The sequence below is a fragment of the Chironomus tepperi genome, unplaced genomic scaffold (genome assembly GCF_022539635.2).
Source record: "Chironomus tepperi strain 1889 unplaced genomic scaffold, CSIRO-AGI_Ctep_v1 contig_467, whole genome shotgun sequence".
In the NCBI taxonomy this organism is placed as follows: Eukaryota; Metazoa; Arthropoda; class Insecta; order Diptera; family Chironomidae; genus Chironomus; species Chironomus tepperi.
In genome coordinates, this window is record NW_027226589.1 from 460,606 (window position 1) to 477,757 (window position 17,152).

The 17,152-nt window shown below is 28.9% G+C and overlaps 4 protein-coding genes across 4 annotated transcripts; 2 read left to right on the forward strand and 2 right to left on the reverse strand.

Moving 5' to 3' along the window:
* Positions 1–50: 50 nt before the first annotated feature.
* On the reverse strand, positions 51–6,600 carry LOC139099407 (phospholipid-transporting ATPase ABCA3-like). Its single transcript, XM_070651848.1, has 13 exons — positions 6,486–6,600; positions 6,220–6,413; positions 5,740–6,019; positions 5,405–5,683; positions 5,113–5,283; positions 3,510–5,032; positions 3,416–3,453; positions 2,779–2,939; positions 2,474–2,596; positions 1,763–2,294; positions 1,218–1,625; positions 309–975; positions 51–253 (listed from the first exon to the last, which is right to left on the reverse strand). Exons 1-13 carry the CDS (start codon positions 6,504–6,506, stop codon positions 73–75), a joined length of 4,578 nt encoding a protein of 1,525 aa, XP_070507949.1. The 5' UTR covers positions 6,507–6,600; the 3' UTR covers positions 51–72.
* A 1,485-nt stretch (positions 6,601–8,085) lies between these two features.
* On the forward strand, positions 8,086–9,265 carry LOC139099355 (flavin reductase (NADPH)). The gene is made up of 2 exons (XM_070651786.1): positions 8,086–8,408; positions 8,590–9,265. The coding sequence occupies exons 1-2, from the start codon at positions 8,117–8,119 to the stop codon at positions 9,120–9,122; spliced, it is 825 nt and encodes a 274-aa protein (XP_070507887.1). The 5' UTR covers positions 8,086–8,116; the 3' UTR covers positions 9,123–9,265.
* Positions 9,266–10,325: 1,060 nt separating this feature from the next.
* On the forward strand, positions 10,326–11,288 carry LOC139099404 (uncharacterized). The gene is made up of 2 exons (XM_070651846.1): positions 10,326–10,711; positions 10,767–11,288. The coding sequence occupies exons 1-2, from the start codon at positions 10,408–10,410 to the stop codon at positions 11,003–11,005; spliced, it is 543 nt and encodes a 180-aa protein (XP_070507947.1). The 5' UTR covers positions 10,326–10,407; the 3' UTR covers positions 11,006–11,288.
* A 53-nt stretch (positions 11,289–11,341) lies between these two features.
* Positions 11,342–13,620, reverse strand: LOC139099403 (transmembrane protein 135-like). The gene is made up of 3 exons (XM_070651845.1): positions 13,188–13,620; positions 12,194–12,982; positions 11,342–12,130 (listed from the first exon to the last, which is right to left on the reverse strand). The coding sequence occupies exons 1-3, from the start codon at positions 13,332–13,334 to the stop codon at positions 11,699–11,701; spliced, it is 1,368 nt and encodes a 455-aa protein (XP_070507946.1). The 5' UTR covers positions 13,335–13,620; the 3' UTR covers positions 11,342–11,698.
* Positions 13,621–17,152: the final 3,532 nt, after the last annotated feature.

Genomic DNA, 17,152 nt, shown 5'->3' on the forward strand with positions numbered 1-17,152 from the left:
CTTTGACTCATACATCTGCAAATTAAAATTGAAAGAAAAAAAACAACAAGGAGACGAGGATTTACTTTTTTATTACAGTGATTTATTATCAGAAGTAACTTGTAGAAAAACTTGAATCATGTTGCTTTGATTCACAGTAAAATCATCAATTATGTCTAATTTTTCCTTTCCTAATTCAACTGTTTTGAATATTTTTGACCATTCAAATGATTTTGAAGTAAGATGATAAATCAGAATGTCATGAAATTCCTCCCTAAAGTACAAAAATCATAAAAATTTTAAAATTATCAAAATATTACTAAACTCACTTTAAAATTGCACCTGGAAGCTCCTTATCAATAAGTCTCTTTACATCACATTTTGCTGATTCACTAGCTTCAATCTTTTTTAATTTTAAAGTCACAACAATCGTCTGGCCAAATTTACTTTTTAAATATTGTGGCGATCCAAGACATTTTATTTCACCATTCATCATGATTGCAATTCGTGTACACAAAACTTCAACTTCGTCCATGCTATGCGATGATAAAATTATTGTCTTTCCGCTGTCACGAAGTTTTGCAATTTGATGCCAAAATTTTTTCTTAACAAGTGGGTCCATAAATGATGTTGGTTCATCAAGAAAAATGACAACTTGTGGATCTCCTATTAATGCAATTGCTGTACTCAATTTTCTTTTATTTCCGCCACTCATGTATCGAATTTGCTTATCCAAATGACTTAAAAAATCAAAATCAGTAGCTAACTTAATAACACAATTTCGGATTTTATGTTTTTCTATTCCTCGACATTTTGCATAAAAAGTTAAAATTTCTCGCCCTGTCAATTCTTCAATGTGAGCATCGAATTGTCCACAATAACCAATCATTTTATGGATTTGCTTTAAATTTGTTTTGATATTCAAACCTTGAATGAATATTTCACCGCTTGTTATTGAGAGGTCTCCAGTCAACATGCGGAAAGTTGTTGTCTTTCCTGAAAATAAGAAGGTTAAAATATGCAGAGCTTTAAGTCAACTCTGATTTTGGATAATGAAGTTTACTCAAGACGACTGCTTGAGGTAATCTAGCAGAAAGTTTATGAATTACGTAAATTCCTTAAAATCGCAATTAAATATTTAGGAACGTTGCTAGGAATTCGTAAGAAAAACTCAGAATGCCTTTCTGCTAAATGTCCAACACTCAGTAGGCTTTAAACTCTTAAAATAATTGTTTTACCAGCTCCATTTGCTCCTAAAAGTCCAAAACATTCACCAGGTTTAACAGCAACACAAATTTGCTTCACAGCTTGTTTTGATTGATAATTTTTTGACAAATTTTTCAATACTAAATTGTAGCTTTTCAGTTCATCATCAGACATATTATAAACCATTCTCTTTTCAGCTTCTACATCAGGATCAATGTTAAATGTATTTGGGTTTAATTCTATCGAACATTTTCTGATATTTGAACGATTCAAGAATTTAATTGGAAATTTGGAAATTATGCTTTTGAACTTATTTAATATTTTCGAGCCTACTTTTGATTCAACCAAGTATAGAATATAGAAGCCAATTATTGTGATAACAATATATCTTGTGATGCTCCACATAACACCTTTTGAGGTCCATGCAAAATAACTGGTATCTAAAACAGAAAAAAAAAATTATAATCAATAATTAGATAGATTTTACTATATCGATATATACTAGATAATATACTAGTCAACTTCGCGTTCAGCTAGTTATAATTTATATAAATGTTGAAACAATTCTAAAACTTACCACAACATTGATCTGCAGTTCTACATTGTTCTTCCTTATCACAAATATCAAAATATTTACATTGAATATTACAAAATTCTTTTGCATTGTCTAAATCCAAAAATCTTTTCATCACATCACAGAAATTGTTATGTGGAACTGGCAAAAATGTCTTTCCGAAGAAAAATTCCATTACAGGCATGTTTGTCAACCACTCATTAAATACACTTTTTATGATAAATATTGTTGATCCAAAGATGATATAAACAAGAACTAATTTTATAAATCCGGATGATGCTGATGTAAATATAAAGCTACTAACATAAGTTATTGGAAGCACGGATATACCAAAAATTGTTAAAATACCAAAATGTTTGTAAAAATTTTCAAGTCTTGTATCGAATGATTGAATTTTGTCATAATTTGCAACAGTTCCATCAACGGTTAGTGCTGTTGTTAATGCAATAATCAAGATAATCCACAAATCCCAAATGAATATTGATAACCAATATGTTACTGGATGAATTCCTACTGTTCTTTGCATATTTTTTGCCTGAAATGTATTTAAATTATTAAATTTGTCAATTTAAATTTTTTGTTTGCTTTAATTATTTTGAAAAAAATTACTTCTTTTCTGTTTTGTTCAAAATACTAGTAGCTGTATATGATGTATGACATAGCTGTAATTATGTCATATTAACAATTTTGAATTATAAATCCATTATTTCTTACCATTGCAACCCTTTCCTTAACAACTGGAATTAGGAGAATTGCATATGAAACTGACAATGCAAAGCTGATAATAAGGTACACTTGTTGGTTCACCTTTGAAGTGAAAAATATCAGATTTGCCCTCTAAAAAATATAAAAAGAATATAATTGAAATTTAAGTTTTAAAATTATTTTAAGAATTCAGGGGCTGATTTCAGGTCTGTACCTTTCCATTGTGCTCCACTAATTTACCATACCTACGGAATCACCATGGAATAAATCGACCCAAGAGTCTATTTTTAAATCTAATTATATTTCGAACTAACCTTAGTTTCATTTCGGTATGGCAATGGTTTATTTCCAACATTTATTGCAAAATCGCTGCCAAAATATGCTTTTAAAACTGCATTATGAACAACACTAAGTGTAATTGGTAATGTGTGATAAGGTTGATTATTAAACCATGCAGTTATATTATGTTCGTGTACTGAAACTCCAAATAAATTTCTATAATTCATATCCAAATTTTTCATTGAATTTTTTAGATAGATGTCTTCCATAAATCCATCAACTTCTTCTAATTTAATATCATCATCTTTAAAGTCATTTATAATTAATTTATAAGACTCATAAATTTTGTACAGTGACGAATTTCTCTCAATATTATCTCCTAATTGAACGAATGATCTTGAATGCGAGTATGTATCAATTGATAATTTCAAATGAGGTTGTGTTTGTATGATTTTAGATGCATCAAAGCCAAAGTGCATGTCGAAAACGACAAATAAGATTGGAAGAAAAATTTGAAGAAAATGAAGTTTATAGTTTTTTCTCATTACAAGAAATCTCTTCATCAACAAAGCTTTTAAATGTATAAAAAAAGGGAAGATGATGAAAAAGAAGTTTCGTTGGAAGGAAGTTCATCAAGTTTACAGTTGTAAACTGAGGATTGATTTGACATACAATTGTTTCCGTGTTCATCGTCTGGAATATCATCAACTCTGAAATCAGCAAAAAAAATTATCAATTATATGGATCCATAATCAATAAATATTACCGTTCCATAACATCATCCATTGTGGATGACGAAATACCGAAACTTTCCAAATGTAGCTCATTCATATTATGTTCTAATCTTTCTAAAACTTCGTATATTTTCGGAACTTCATCACTTTCAAATGCGTAACAAATTTCCTGTCCATTATCACCTGAAACCTTTACATTTGGTATTGATTGACGTACAAAGTCTGTAACAGTTTGAGAATCACAACAATTTTGTCTGACACAAGTCAATTTACAAGTTTTTGAAAATTTTTGTTTGAGATCAAAAGGAGTTCCAAAGGCTTTAAGCTGTCCTTCACATAAAACTGCAATCTTGTCAGCAACAATTTCAGCTTCCAACATGTAATGAGTCGACATGAGAATTGATCGATTCTTCTTGACACTTTGAAGAAAATTCCAAATTTCACGACGCGACGCTGGATCAACTCCACTTGTGATTTCATCTAAAATCACTAATTGTGAGTCAGCACATAATGCAATTGCCATGCAGAGTTTTCTTTTCATGCCACCACTCAGGTTGCTTGCGAAATCATTTGGATTAAGATTTAATATTTTCATAAATTTTTGTGCCTCATTTTCAGCTTCAACTTTTGAATTTCCTTTTAATCTCCCAAAAAATATCAAATGTTCACGAACTGTCAAGCTGTTGAAAATAATGTTGTCTTGAAATGCAACTCCTGTCGATTTATGACAAATTTTGCCTGAATTTAATAAACTAGCTCCATTTTTAATGACTGTTCCGGACGATGGCTTAATTTCGCCACAAAGCATTGCCATTGTTGTTGATTTCCCAGCTCCATTGATTCCTAACAAAACTGTAATTTGATCTTGATAGAGAGGCAAATTGAGATTGACGATTGCTGGTTTTGATGAATTTGGGTAGGTTTTTGTTAGATTTTGAATCCTTAAAAACACATTAGATGATTGATTAAGATTTTGACAGTCAATTCCTTCAAAATATTCTGTCTCTATAAAATTCTTTGATTTCATAAATTTCCTGAGATATTTAATGCCAATAATTACAAGAATCTTCCATACTCCGCAAGCTATCATCATAATCATCATTTCTCCAAAACTAACATCGTCATTGAATTTTTCAAACAAATTATTCCACTGCACTCCAACATTTGTCTCTCTAATGGCAACAATTCTCATTCCAATTGACATTGCATAATTTTGCATTAACGACATGATCATTTTCTTTATTTTTGGTACCTCTTCGTATGCATAATCTTCACCATTTGCTAAATATGGAGTAATTTGTATTGTCCATAAAAATGCAGCTATTGCAGTTGCAATACTGGACTTTTGAAATAGTGATGAGATCATAAATGCAAATATTATTGTGACTATGCAGTAAGTCATAATGAAAACATAGATAACTGAAACTGAAGACTTGGTAATAACAATCCTCTCACTTCCAGTCCAATTGACAGTTATTAGGATAAGAACGAAGTTAGCAATTGAAAATAAGTAAATGAAGCTTTTGACGAACCATGTGAAGTAATGTAGTTTTGACTATAAAATAAAAATAATTGTTAAAATTAGAAGATTCTTATTTTGAACTGATCCGGTTGTAAGAATTTTTCACAACTTACACTAATTCCCATAATTCTCATTATTTTCTTCAATTTTGTCTCTTTCTCAACGACAATATATTTAATGATATTGATACATGGATAGATGAAACAAACTGTTATAAGCATTGACAAGATAACTTTAGAAGTACGAAGAAATCCATCTTGAAATCCGTTTAGATAAGGAAATTTCTGTCGGAGTAAGGTAAAATATAGAGGCAAAATAACATACATAGGAGGCTTACACACTACTTGTGCAAGTGTAAGGCATCTCTGATTATTACCTTAGCCGCGCGGGCAGATTTTTACCTACCTGAACATAAATTTTTGGAATCTTTTCAAATGAGCTTTTATTAAGAGCTTTCATAAAACTCTCGAAAATCATACTTTGTATAAGCAAAAATCCTTCTTCATAATATCTAACAGGAGATCCGTCATCACTCGTATTTGTACGTATACTTGTTAAAGGAAATAAAGAGAACAAATGTCTTGTGTTCCAATTTTCCTCTAATACATTTATTGTTTTAGCTGTTCGATGCTCTCCAGGAAATCTGACGTTATAACTTAATATTGATGGCAATGATTTAAGATTCTAAAATTTAAATTACAAATCAAAAATTAAATTACAATCAATCAAACATGCATTACCTTATATTCATCTGGAAATTCAATTCCAACCAAATAGTTTATATTCATCATTTTCATCTCTAACTCTTTAGAATCACTTATTGCTGTAATTTTAGTTCCAAGCTGCAATAATTCATCTTCAAGTTGTGACAAAATTTCATCAATAATTTTATTTTTTGGTGAATATAAAATTTCTGGATTCACCGAAAAATTAGTTTTTAGTTTGGTAATTGTGTAATCTGGTTTGGTATCTGTGTTTAAACTTTCAGAACTGCTTGTCTTACTTGAGTCGATAAATTTGCTAAAAATAGAAGAAGAAAAACTTAAACAAACTTAATGAAGACAAAAATGCACAAATTTGTCTGTTTTGAATTAAGTAAATAAAATTGTTATAGTTTTCATTATCTATTGAGTATTATGTCCAATATTCTCTACTTTTGGGTGGAGGGGAGATCTTAAATTTTGATACCGGTTTAAAAAATTATTTTTTTTTTAACTTACTCGAAAATGGAAAAATTGTCCGCCAAAAGTGGAGAAAATGAATTATTACTATGAAAAACTTCTGGTTGAATTTGTGATCGCATATAATTTAGTAAAATGCAACAAAACAAAGGCATGATGAAATCAAATATAATACTATATGGCTTTCTAATGTGGAGCAAGTAGTTTTTCCACATAAGCAACTTGAAGACTTTCTAAAAATGGTAAAGAAAATAAATTAAAAACAAATAATGTGAAATAATAATTTTTGAAATTAAATAGCTCACCCAAGCTGAAGAATTTTTCATTTTATTAATAAATAAATTATTTTTAATTTAATTTTTTTTAATGTTCCTTTATTGAGCTATTATTGAGCACTGATCACTACATGTTCAATGGAAACTGACGAGCTTCAGAACAAATATCAAACTTAAAACATCTGTATAAAGTTGCTTTATTTTTAGTATTATGTTTTATTTTAAGGGTTTGAAGTAAGCTTGTGATGAGTTTATGCTTATTTTTATAATTGTTTTTCTGCTAAAGGAATCAAATAATAATACCGAAAAAAATCATAATGCTTCAATTCTTTTTCTGACTGAAGAAATTTGAAATGAGTGGTTTCAGGGCACTTAAATATTCCAAAAAGGGTATAGAATAACTAAAATATTATCATAAAGTTAAAATTTCTGCAACTGCATTCAAAACGAATCAATTGGAAATCTTGTTTAATCTACTAGATTGTGACTTTCGATTCCCGGACAATCTAAATATTAAAAATCTAAAATACATACTCAAAAAAATTATTGATGCCAGAACTATATTTCATATTCAATTATTAATTAAACTAATCAGCCACTAAATGTTGAAAAATTCATTTTTCATATATTCGATAATTTTACATCACTACATGGTTTAGAAAACGGATATGTGAAGCAATCAAATGGATATGATGAAGTGGAATTTGGTGACGTAAATAAAACCCTTTCAGATCAAAATAATGAAACTTGCTATGTTTAGTGCTTTAATTAATGCAAAAATTCAAAAAATATCGCAATTACTTAAATAGTTTGAATTTTTGTTCCGGGTTTAGATTATTTTTTTCGGCTGAAATTTCAATTTAAATTAAATCGATGGATAATTAGGGGATTTTTACAAAATTTCGGGATACTTTTGAAAAAAAAATCGGGAAATTGCAAAAAAATGCGGAAAAATAATTGAAAATCCAGTAAAAATAAATTCAGTCCTAGGCTTGAACCCGGATTTTTTTCGTCCAAACCTAAAAACTACCAATATTCAAAAAAGAAAAAGTTATTCATACATTATAAAAACCTTTTCAAAGTCTAATGTCGAGAAAAAAATCAAAAGTTGGTGCAAGGGATCAACAAAACTAGATTTGAATAGCAAATAAATAGATTAAGCAGGACAATAAGTTTTAAAAATAGAAGACTTAAAAATTGTATTTAATAAGATACTTTTCAAATACTTTTGTATCGTAATTATAATTATTTGAAAAAATCAGATGTTTCAAAAAACTTATTTTTGGATTTTAAGCATAATTTTTATTGTTTTCAATTTGAAAAATTGCATTATTATTCAGGAATAGAACTAAATGCTTTTAGTATTTATAAAAAATAAATATCATAATACAAATTTTTTTAAAAACGATTATTTTAAAATAATGCCTAAGCTGTAGTATCAACAAATGTCAATACAGCATAAAGCAAATTCATATAAATCAGTATAGATGAAGATTTAATTTTTCATTCTATCACGATATTCGGAGTAGTAAACCTCGCTTATATTATTTTCATAAAAAAAAGCATTAACGTTTTAATAAATTTTAAACAGACCATTTGACATTCCGCCATCCGTAATTCACAGAATTTTCTTCCAATCTTTCAGTTTCACGATCATTATTATGTCAACATTCATAATCCGGCGAAACGTCAAGTCTGCTTATTCAATTATTAAATTTGATAAATCTCAATTGATATCAGTACTATTATTCAGCATTTTTTGTGTCTCTGTGTGCGTCAGTGACCCTTCAACCTCAACTGTAAGAAAACATAGAAGTTTAAGTGAGAATTTTAATCAGTCGATCCAAATTAGTGGGAGTGAACAGAACAATCAAGGCAGAATGAACAAATTAGCAATTTTCGGTGGAACTGGAATGACAGGAAAATGTGCCGTTTCATATGCACTAGAAAAAGGTCAGTCTAGAAGAGATTCTTTGTAGAATTTTTAAGAGATTTTTTTAGAATTATAATCAGAATTATTCTAGAATATTCTTTACAAAAGTCTTTAGAAAATCACTTAAAAAATTCTGACAAAATTCTTATTAGGGAATTTGCTTTCCTTAACCTACCTCAATGATAACAATTTTTTTACCAGGCAAACATGTTAAAATGCTCGTTCGCAACGAAGCTACATTGCCAGAGGAATTCAAGTCAAAAGTTGAGGTCATTCAAGGAGATGTATTGAATCAAGCGGACGTTGACAGAGCTGTTGAAGGTGTTGATGGCGTTGTGATAATTTTAGGGACAAGAAATGACACATCAGCAACGACAGTTATGTCTCAAGGTACAAAAAACATCATTGAAGCTATGAAAAAATTCGGAATAACAAAGTTCTCAGCATGCATGTCATCATTCCTGTTCATGCCACCAGAAGCTGTTCCAAAAGTATTCCATGAGATTAATGCTGATCACTTGAGAATGTTAAATGCCATTAAAGAATCTGGACTTGAATATCGTGCTGTACTTCCACCACACATTGCCGATGAGCCATCCGCCCCATTCCAAGTTTTATATGACAAGACACCAGGCAGAACAATTTCAAAATATGATTTGGGCAAATTTTTCATTGACTGCTTAGAGAATGATGAACATTCTAAAAAAGTTATTGGAATTGCCACAATCAAGTAAAATTGGAATACATTTTTAAAATGTATTTAAAATATTTTTCTGTCGAAAATGTTTGAACTCAAAAATATAAAAATTGATATTTTCTCAGAAATTTTGTGAAAAATTATAAAACTAATCGAATAAAATTTGTAGCAAATCTAAAAGGTTTAAATTATTTTTGATAGACTTTGGATAAACTTTTTTTTAGATTTTACTTACAGTACATTTTATTTGCAGTGTATTTGCTATTAAAACGCCTGTTTGGCAATAAGTGGAAATAAATTATACTATCAATAATAAAAGCATCTTGTTGTAGAAATCATGTGAAAAATAGATCAATAAATAAACACATACAGAAATATAAAGACGTCAAAAATTGTGAATAAAAAATAAATCATTAAAAATAAAGAATCTCGAACCAATTTAAACTTTAAAATTTCCTTTTATATTCTGATATAGAGAAACCCTAGCATGGGCGGCACCTGATGAATAATCCCTTTGTTTCACATGAAATTTTTCCAGAGAAAAACGTATAATTTCGTCCAAATCTAGAGTAACGTCTGCCTAATGCCACATTACAATTTCATATCTTATTTATTTAATAAATTAAATTACGAGAAAGTTCTTTATTTTGTAAATAAATCCACTCATCCAGACACAGTTATCATATTTATATTTACACATTGAACATGCATACAGAATTGATAAGGTTCAGTTGCAGGTCAGAAATTATGCAAAGCATTTTATCAATTTTTAAATATTTAATTAAAAGTTTTTTCTTTTTTTTTTTTTTAAATAAATGTTGACTAGTGTCGTTTGTTTAGAATGTGATAAATTATCTTGATAAATTCAAAAATGAATATTTTGTTGATTTGATGATAAATTCAATTCCTTCCACATCCACATCATCAGTTTATTCAGAGTCATGTTGGCCTAGAGAAATTATATTTTATCCTTTCGAATTTTCAATTCAATATCAAATCACATTCGAGTTCAGCTTGTGTGGTATGGTACAGGCGACTTTGCACCACTACTCAATCCAAAAAGTTCATTAGACCATGATTTACAAGTATCAGAGTAATTGCCATTTTTGAAATCACAGAAACTAATAAATACTTAATGTTAATATTTTACAATAAGTTTAACTACATTTCCAAATTCAAATTCCTCAACTTCTACACAACAATGGTCAAATTTTCAATTATAAATACAAATGTCCTTGAATTTTACCGCCAATTTTATAAAACATCATTTAAATTCTTTAATTTGTGTTTATAGTCGTAATTTAAATAAATTATCTAAAAATATGTCTCGAAGTGACTGCAGAAATGTGGAAATTAAAGCAAAACTTCAAGATGAAAATGAATTTAATGAAAAAGTAAATATTGCTAAAAAGTTGTCTGGAAAAAACGAGGCTGAGTTGATAAAGCAGCATGATGTGTTTTTCAAAGCTACAACTGGAAGACTCAAGTTACGATATGAGGAAGGAAATAAAGCAAAATTGGTACAATATGATCGTGATAATGTTCAAGGACCAAAGCTATCGAAATTCAATATATTAGAAGTTGAGGATGGCAACTTGATGGAGAAAATTTTAAATGATTCCATTGGTCAGAAAAAAATATATTTTTTTAACTTTTAAAAATAACATTTTTGAGATTTTAGGAACTCTTGGTATCCTTGATAAGACGCGTCACCTCTTCATGTATGATCGTACACGAATTCACTTAGATGTTGTCAAAAATAAAGACTCAAATTATTATGGACTTGAATTTGAGGTAATGATGCGACCTGACGAGGATATTGAGACTGGAAATAAAGTTGCAGCTGAATTAATTAAGACTTTTGAATTAAAAGACGATCAGCTGATGGAAGGATCATATTTTGAAATTTTAAATTCATAAAATGATAAAAAACATTTAAAAGTTAAAATAAAATTTTGAAGAAATTATAATCAGATTTAGCAAGAATTCGAAGAGGAAAAAAATGTAAGTGATTCAGGTAGAGTCCAGTTAAATCTCCTAGGATCTGGGCATAAGTGTAGGCGTCTCGACATTTTTGTGGTATCGCCTAGATTTTAGTCCAGACTCCACAAAAAGAGTCTTAAAACTTGAGTCTTGTTAACTCTGATTACAGATAAATATCTCAAATTGGAAGCATTTTTCGAATAAATTTTCAGATTGCTTTTAAAAAATAAAATATTTAATAATTTTATGTAACAAAAAATTTATTTCATTTAATTTTTGATTATTTTATAATCTCAAGCTTAGATGAATATCTTTTAAGGAACGAATATGTGCAAGATTTACAAAACAAAACTAAAATGTTACAGCATCAATTGAATGCTATAGCCGGGTATTTTAAGTTTAGGGCATTGTGCTAGCTAATATACATTTCATCATATTTTAATATGTAATTGGAAAGAAATATGGTTTCAAATTTACATTTGTAATAATTAGCTTATTAAAATTAGTCCCGGATATCCCAAAATTCTTTAAACAAGCAATAATGTCATATTTATTTATCTTATTCTAATGGAATTACCTCACTCTGTTCAATATCAATTATTCATTAAGTAAATGTTTCCAATTCTCGTGTCACCATCGTCCAAAGCTGTATTTAATATCAACAGGTGTTTTTGTCATTTCAATTGTTTTCATTATTTGTGCTTGTGTGTTTAAGCCCCAAACATCAAACGATCGTCTATCCATAACTGCAATTCTACCACCGCTTAATCCATGTAAAAATTTCCAATAACTAGGCCGCAAATTTTGTGGCTCAAATGTTGCAGCATGGAACAAAACAGCAGTAAAAACACTATAGATAAAAACAGATGCATATGGAATTTTGGGAATGTAACCCTCATCAGTCAACATTTCTGTAGTAAGTTGGAGTGACTTCCACATTATGTACAATGCTGCTGTCTTATCTGGGTAACTAAGGAACGCAATGCTGGCAAGAAGTGTTGATGGAATCGCATATTCTGGTTTGTCGTCGTTGAATGTTCGTCGAAGGAAGCATGCAGTGAACTAAAATAAAAGATTTACATTTTTAATAATTTAATTAAAAAAAAGTTCAAATAATTATTTTACCCTATAAATAAATGAAAATCCACCAAGAAAAGCACCAATCCTCATTGTATCTTTTGAAAATACAGACGACAAAACCTTTTTTGGAGTTTTAACTATTTTTGGTATTTGTAACACCAATTTTAAAAGTCCTTGAATTCCTAATCCAATTCCAAAAAGCTTTGCTCCACCATTAAATATATAATATGCACAACTATCACTATGTTTACATTTATCGTGTTTCGAAAATGATTTAAGTAACATTTCAAATTGTTTATACATTTTTAATATCCAAGCAGTTAGCATGTATCTCTTCAAAAGTCTTGTACTTCTCTTTTTGTCTTCTACTTTTTCGTCTCGATCGCCTCCTTCTTCATCTTTACCGACAATAAATCGAAGAACATCATAAACGGAATCTTTTTTATTCAAATGCCATCCACGACGGAAGTAGTAAAGTAATGTTGCTGTTGACACTCCAAAGATGATTGTTTGACCTCGCCAAATACTTTTAACCATTCCACGAGACTCTGCCATTTTCCAAAGCGACTCTGTAGCCACATTCGCAACATAAAGGCACAAAAGTACACGTCTGGATGGTCGTTCAATAACAATAGCCGTAACACTTGATAAAAAAGCTGGAACGTAGCTGCCTGTTAACATTGTGAATCCACCAAAAACGCGTCGAAGCATACATAAATATGAGGAGTAAGCAACAGCTGATGTGGTAAGGAACGCTGTTGATTGAAGAATCCCTAGAACTGTTCTTGTTATATCTTTTGATTTTGGAATCCGACCTCGCATCAAAAGTGAAAGCTAAAATTTAATGGATTATAGTAAATTTTAAGAATTTAGACATGATCCAGAGGAGAGTATATAGGGAGGGGTGGAATCGTGGATTTAATGCCCTCATCTCTTCTGACATAATTCTGATTTCACCCCTGATATGATTTGAGCAAAGGCATCATCACAGGATCTTGTTCATTTTTCATGAAAATACATACACAAAAAAAATACTCACAACATAAACAAGTGTATAAATCCTAAAACTATCCAATGACGAGACAATAAGCAGTCCAGCTGATCCATTCCAGCAGCTATCCGTCCATGGATGAACATATTCAATGCAAGTCGTTGGAACTGATTGAAATTTACTAACTACAGTCATGATTGCGTGGTTAAAATTTTAGTTGTAATCTATCGGACTTTGACTTTTTAATTTGGTTTTTAGCCTTCGTATCAATCGATCTTATCACTTTTAAAAGCTCAAATTCCTGTACTTTTGTACTTTTTTGATTTATTTCAATACTTCATGACTAATTTCTTTTACCAAATTAAGGTTCAAAAGGTTTACGAATAAAATTTTTATGCAAATTTTATTTTGGGTTTCTTTTGTTGACAAATCGCACGACAAGAAACAAAATTTTTTGTTTTTGTTTTGAAAAGTCAGTCGATTTTTGTGTGTTGAAATTTTTTGATGTGTAAAACTTTCTTATATGTTGTTAATTTTGACTAGAGATGATTGTGAGATGTTTGAAAGTTTTGACATGAAGATGGCGTAATTGGTCATGAAGACTCGGATTTTCGATTGATTAATTGATTTGTGGTGTTCGGGACAGTTTTATTAAGTATAACAGGGGTTTGTTTATGATATGGATGAAATAGACCATCCTAAATATATAATTTAAGTCATTTGTCCTTCTGTGGGAGATTATTCTAATTATTGAATAATAGATTTTGTTATGAAATATTAAAACAAATCACTTGATTAGATAGCATGCATGATGCAATAGAAAATAATGTATTTGTAAATTGCCCTATTATAAGTATTGATTAGATTACTTACAATATTTTTTACCATAGATTATTATCTTACTGATAAAGCTGATGAGTAAAATTGCTTTTAAAAGTCGACATTAACTTTGATGCTTAACATGGTTTATAATTCTATTTAATCACAAATAAGTTGTTCAAATACAGATTTTAATTCTCTTGTGTTAGAAATACAAAAAACAATGCAACTTTTTTATATAAAAATGTGCAATTGTCACCTGGAGCAGCAATCATATTTAAATTTGTAGTCGTAGTATTCGTTTCGTAGTGACTGCAATCAATTTGAATTTTTAGAATGGAGACTAGCAAAGCATTTTTAATATTATTTTGCTGTGCTTCAATAGTTTTTGGATCTTCAATTGGCATTATTGATTTTGCAAATGAATGTACTCTACACTGTCCAAGCAGTAAGTCAAATTTATTTAGACTTGACAAAAATCTCCATTTAAGTTTTTAGATTTAGCTCCATATCCCAATCAAGACTACATTAAAACTGCCAATGGCTGTGGATCAAAAGGCATAACAATTGATGCAAATCTTCTTCCTAAACCTCAAATGGAACTGTGTTGTGATGCACATGACTATTGCTACGATACATGCAACAGTGGAAAAAGCATTTGTGATACGGTATTTAAAAGTTGTTTATTAGACGTTTGTGGATCTGGTAAAGATATAAAGTCGCTTTACTGCAAAGCAACTGCTGATTTGTTTTATGATATTGTAAAGGATATTGGCTGCAGTTCATATGTTGATGCACAGAAAAATACTTGTTTGTGTCCTTCTGTCTAAATAATAAGTGAAGGTAAAGAGAAAAACATACTGTTCCCTGTAAAATGTGTTACAAATCTAAAAAATCCAATTACAATCAAAGTTCGAAGTAAAGTCGAATTTCATAAAAATTAAATTTGACAATACAAAATCTGAGTCAAATTTGAACTCTGACTGAAATAAAATATATTTGTTCAGGTAGATAGTAATTGATCATTTGGAACATTTGGATTCATGAAAAACTTTCTAAAGAGTGTGTGAAAAATGTGTATATAAACATTAAAAGAAAATTATTGTTCAGTTAGTCTTAATTAAAATTATAGCCAGATAAGTTCTGTAAAAAAAGAATTTTATTAAATTTTATATTTTTTATCAAAAATTTTCCTTTTTCAATTTGTTTCGTAAATTTTATTTATAAAATTATCATAAAAAATTGCCAAAAAAATGAATAAATTTTTAACAATCTTATTTTTATTCATTTTGTTAATCAATTTACAAAAATCATCAGCATGTGAATTTAAATGTCCGTCATGTAAGTATCAATAAATTTTTCATTTATTTTTCATTAATTAATGCAAAATTCCTACACAGTTTCACATTCATATTCAAATCACAACTTTCATAAATCTGCAAATGGTTGTGGAACCAGCGAAATTAATATCAATGCAAAATATCTCCCGAATCCACATCTTGAAGAATGTTGTAATGAACACGATTATTGCTATGAAACATGCGGCATCAGTAAAGAGTATTGTGATATATCCTTCAGAAAATGCATGTTGAATGTTTGTGAATATGGACTTTATGTTTTAACATGTAAACTAAAGGCCAACATTTTTTATGAAATTGCTAAGAATCTTGGATGTGAATCATATTTAAAGTCTCAAGAAAGGTCTTGTTCTTGCTATTAAAAGTTTTTTTAATGCAGTTAAAATATATAAATGAACATTTAAATTGAAAATTATTGTTCATTTATTAATGCTTCTTTAAATGATTTACATTCAACTGTCTTTAAATGATTTACATCCAACAGTCTTTACAATATTATAGAATGATTCAGCAATTGCCTTACATTTTAGATTGTTGCATGCATTTCTCATACACTTTCTGAAATTTATATCACAAGATGTTTTGATACTGTTGCAATTTCCATAACAATAATCATGGCTATTACAACAATATAGAAATTGTCGATTTGGAAGCAGCGAAGGATGTACAACAATTCCTTGAGAACCACAGCCATTTGGAACGACCGTAGATGCTGGATTACGGACTGGTAATTTCACTATTTGTGAATATTAATGAAAAAAAATATTTTTAAATGCTAAAACTTAAAAATATTATACTTACATTTTGGACATTTAAATTCACAGCACAAAGTCACAGAAATAAATGCAATGAATATGAGGAAATTTTTCATTTTTATTTCAAATATTTTATTTCTTCATGATATAAATTATGTCAATATTTTATGTTTTTATAGGTTTAAAAATGCAAATAACATTTTGATAATATAATATTTTTAAAAAAGCTATTTATTTTATTAAATGACATAAAGATTAAAAGAGAATTACATTGAATATTAAGGAACAAAAACTTACTAAATTATTCTTTTCAACGTGTAAAATTTTATAATTTTTTAAATTTTGATAATTTTTGTAAACAAGCCTTTTTATCGCAATCCAACATTCAACCAATTATTGAATTTTTGCTTTAAAATATTAATCATATAAATAATTGTGTCATGACAAATTCAATTTAAGCTTGATTTAAGCTGATAAGCAATTTTATATAAAATTTCTTATTGGAGAGTAACAATTTTTTACAGTAAAGAAATGTAATTTTCATGAATAAAGTTAGTCTTTTTGAGAAATTAATTTATAAATAATTAATTGTTAGAATTTATACAAATTTTCACTTATATTAAAGTTATACAGGTAGAAAATTTTGTTAAATTTAAAAAGAAAATTACATTAATTCGTGGATAATTTGGCTAAGTACTATAAGAATTAGTGAAAATTCATTGTTTCAGTGTTTTTCATTTTTTTTCTTTTACTTCTGATTTTAGTGTGAAAAATTCTTTTGCTGTCATTGCAAAGAAAGAAAAAATTGTAGTTTTTTTTGCTTCTCTTTTTTTAACCCAATTAGAAATTTTTTAATTTAGAAAAATTCCTGTCTCAACAAGAGGTTAGTGCAGGATGGGTGATCAAAATGAGAATAAAAAAATTGATGAAGAAATTTACAAAAAATATGGAGACTTGTGTGATAAGCAACAAGGTTTTCAATTACTCGTTGCTTTATTATTCACAAAAGTCCAAAGGCTTTCTAAAAATACCCGGTCTGAAGCACAGGAAATTTTAGAAAAATTGATTTCTGCTTGGCCAG

Coding starts and splice junctions, on each gene's coding strand:
- LOC139099407 (XM_070651848.1), bottom strand. CDS start 6,506: ATGAAAAATTCTTCAGCTTGG. Junction 5,684..5,739: donor AATTTCCAGATGAATATAAG/GTAATGCATGTT, acceptor TTTAAATTTTAG/AATCTTAAATCATTGCCATC. Junction 5,284..5,404: donor TTCCAAAAATTTATGTTCAG/GTAGGTAAAAAT, acceptor TTACTCCGACAG/AAATTTCCTTATCTAAACGG.
- LOC139099355 (XM_070651786.1), top strand. CDS start 8,117: ATGTCAACATTCATAATCCGGCGAAACGTCAAGTCTGCTTATTCAATT. Junction 8,409..8,589: donor TTCATATGCACTAGAAAAAG/GTCAGTCTAGAA, acceptor TTTTTTTACCAG/GCAAACATGTTAAAATGCTC.
- LOC139099404 (XM_070651846.1), top strand. CDS start 10,408: ATGTCTCGAAGTGACTGCAGAAATGTGGAAATTAAAGCAAAACTTCAA. Junction 10,712..10,766: donor AATTTTAAATGATTCCATTG/GTCAGAAAAAAA, acceptor TTGAGATTTTAG/GAACTCTTGGTATCCTTGAT.
- LOC139099403 (XM_070651845.1), bottom strand. CDS start 13,334: ATGACTGTAGTTAGTAAATTTCAATCAGTTCCAACGACTTGCATTGAA. Junction 12,983..13,187: donor TTTATACACTTGTTTATGTT/GTGAGTATTTTT, acceptor ATTAAATTTTAG/CTTTCACTTTTGATGCGAGG. Junction 12,131..12,193: donor GATTTTCATTTATTTATAGG/GTAAAATAATTA, acceptor CTTTTATTTTAG/TTCACTGCATGCTTCCTTCG.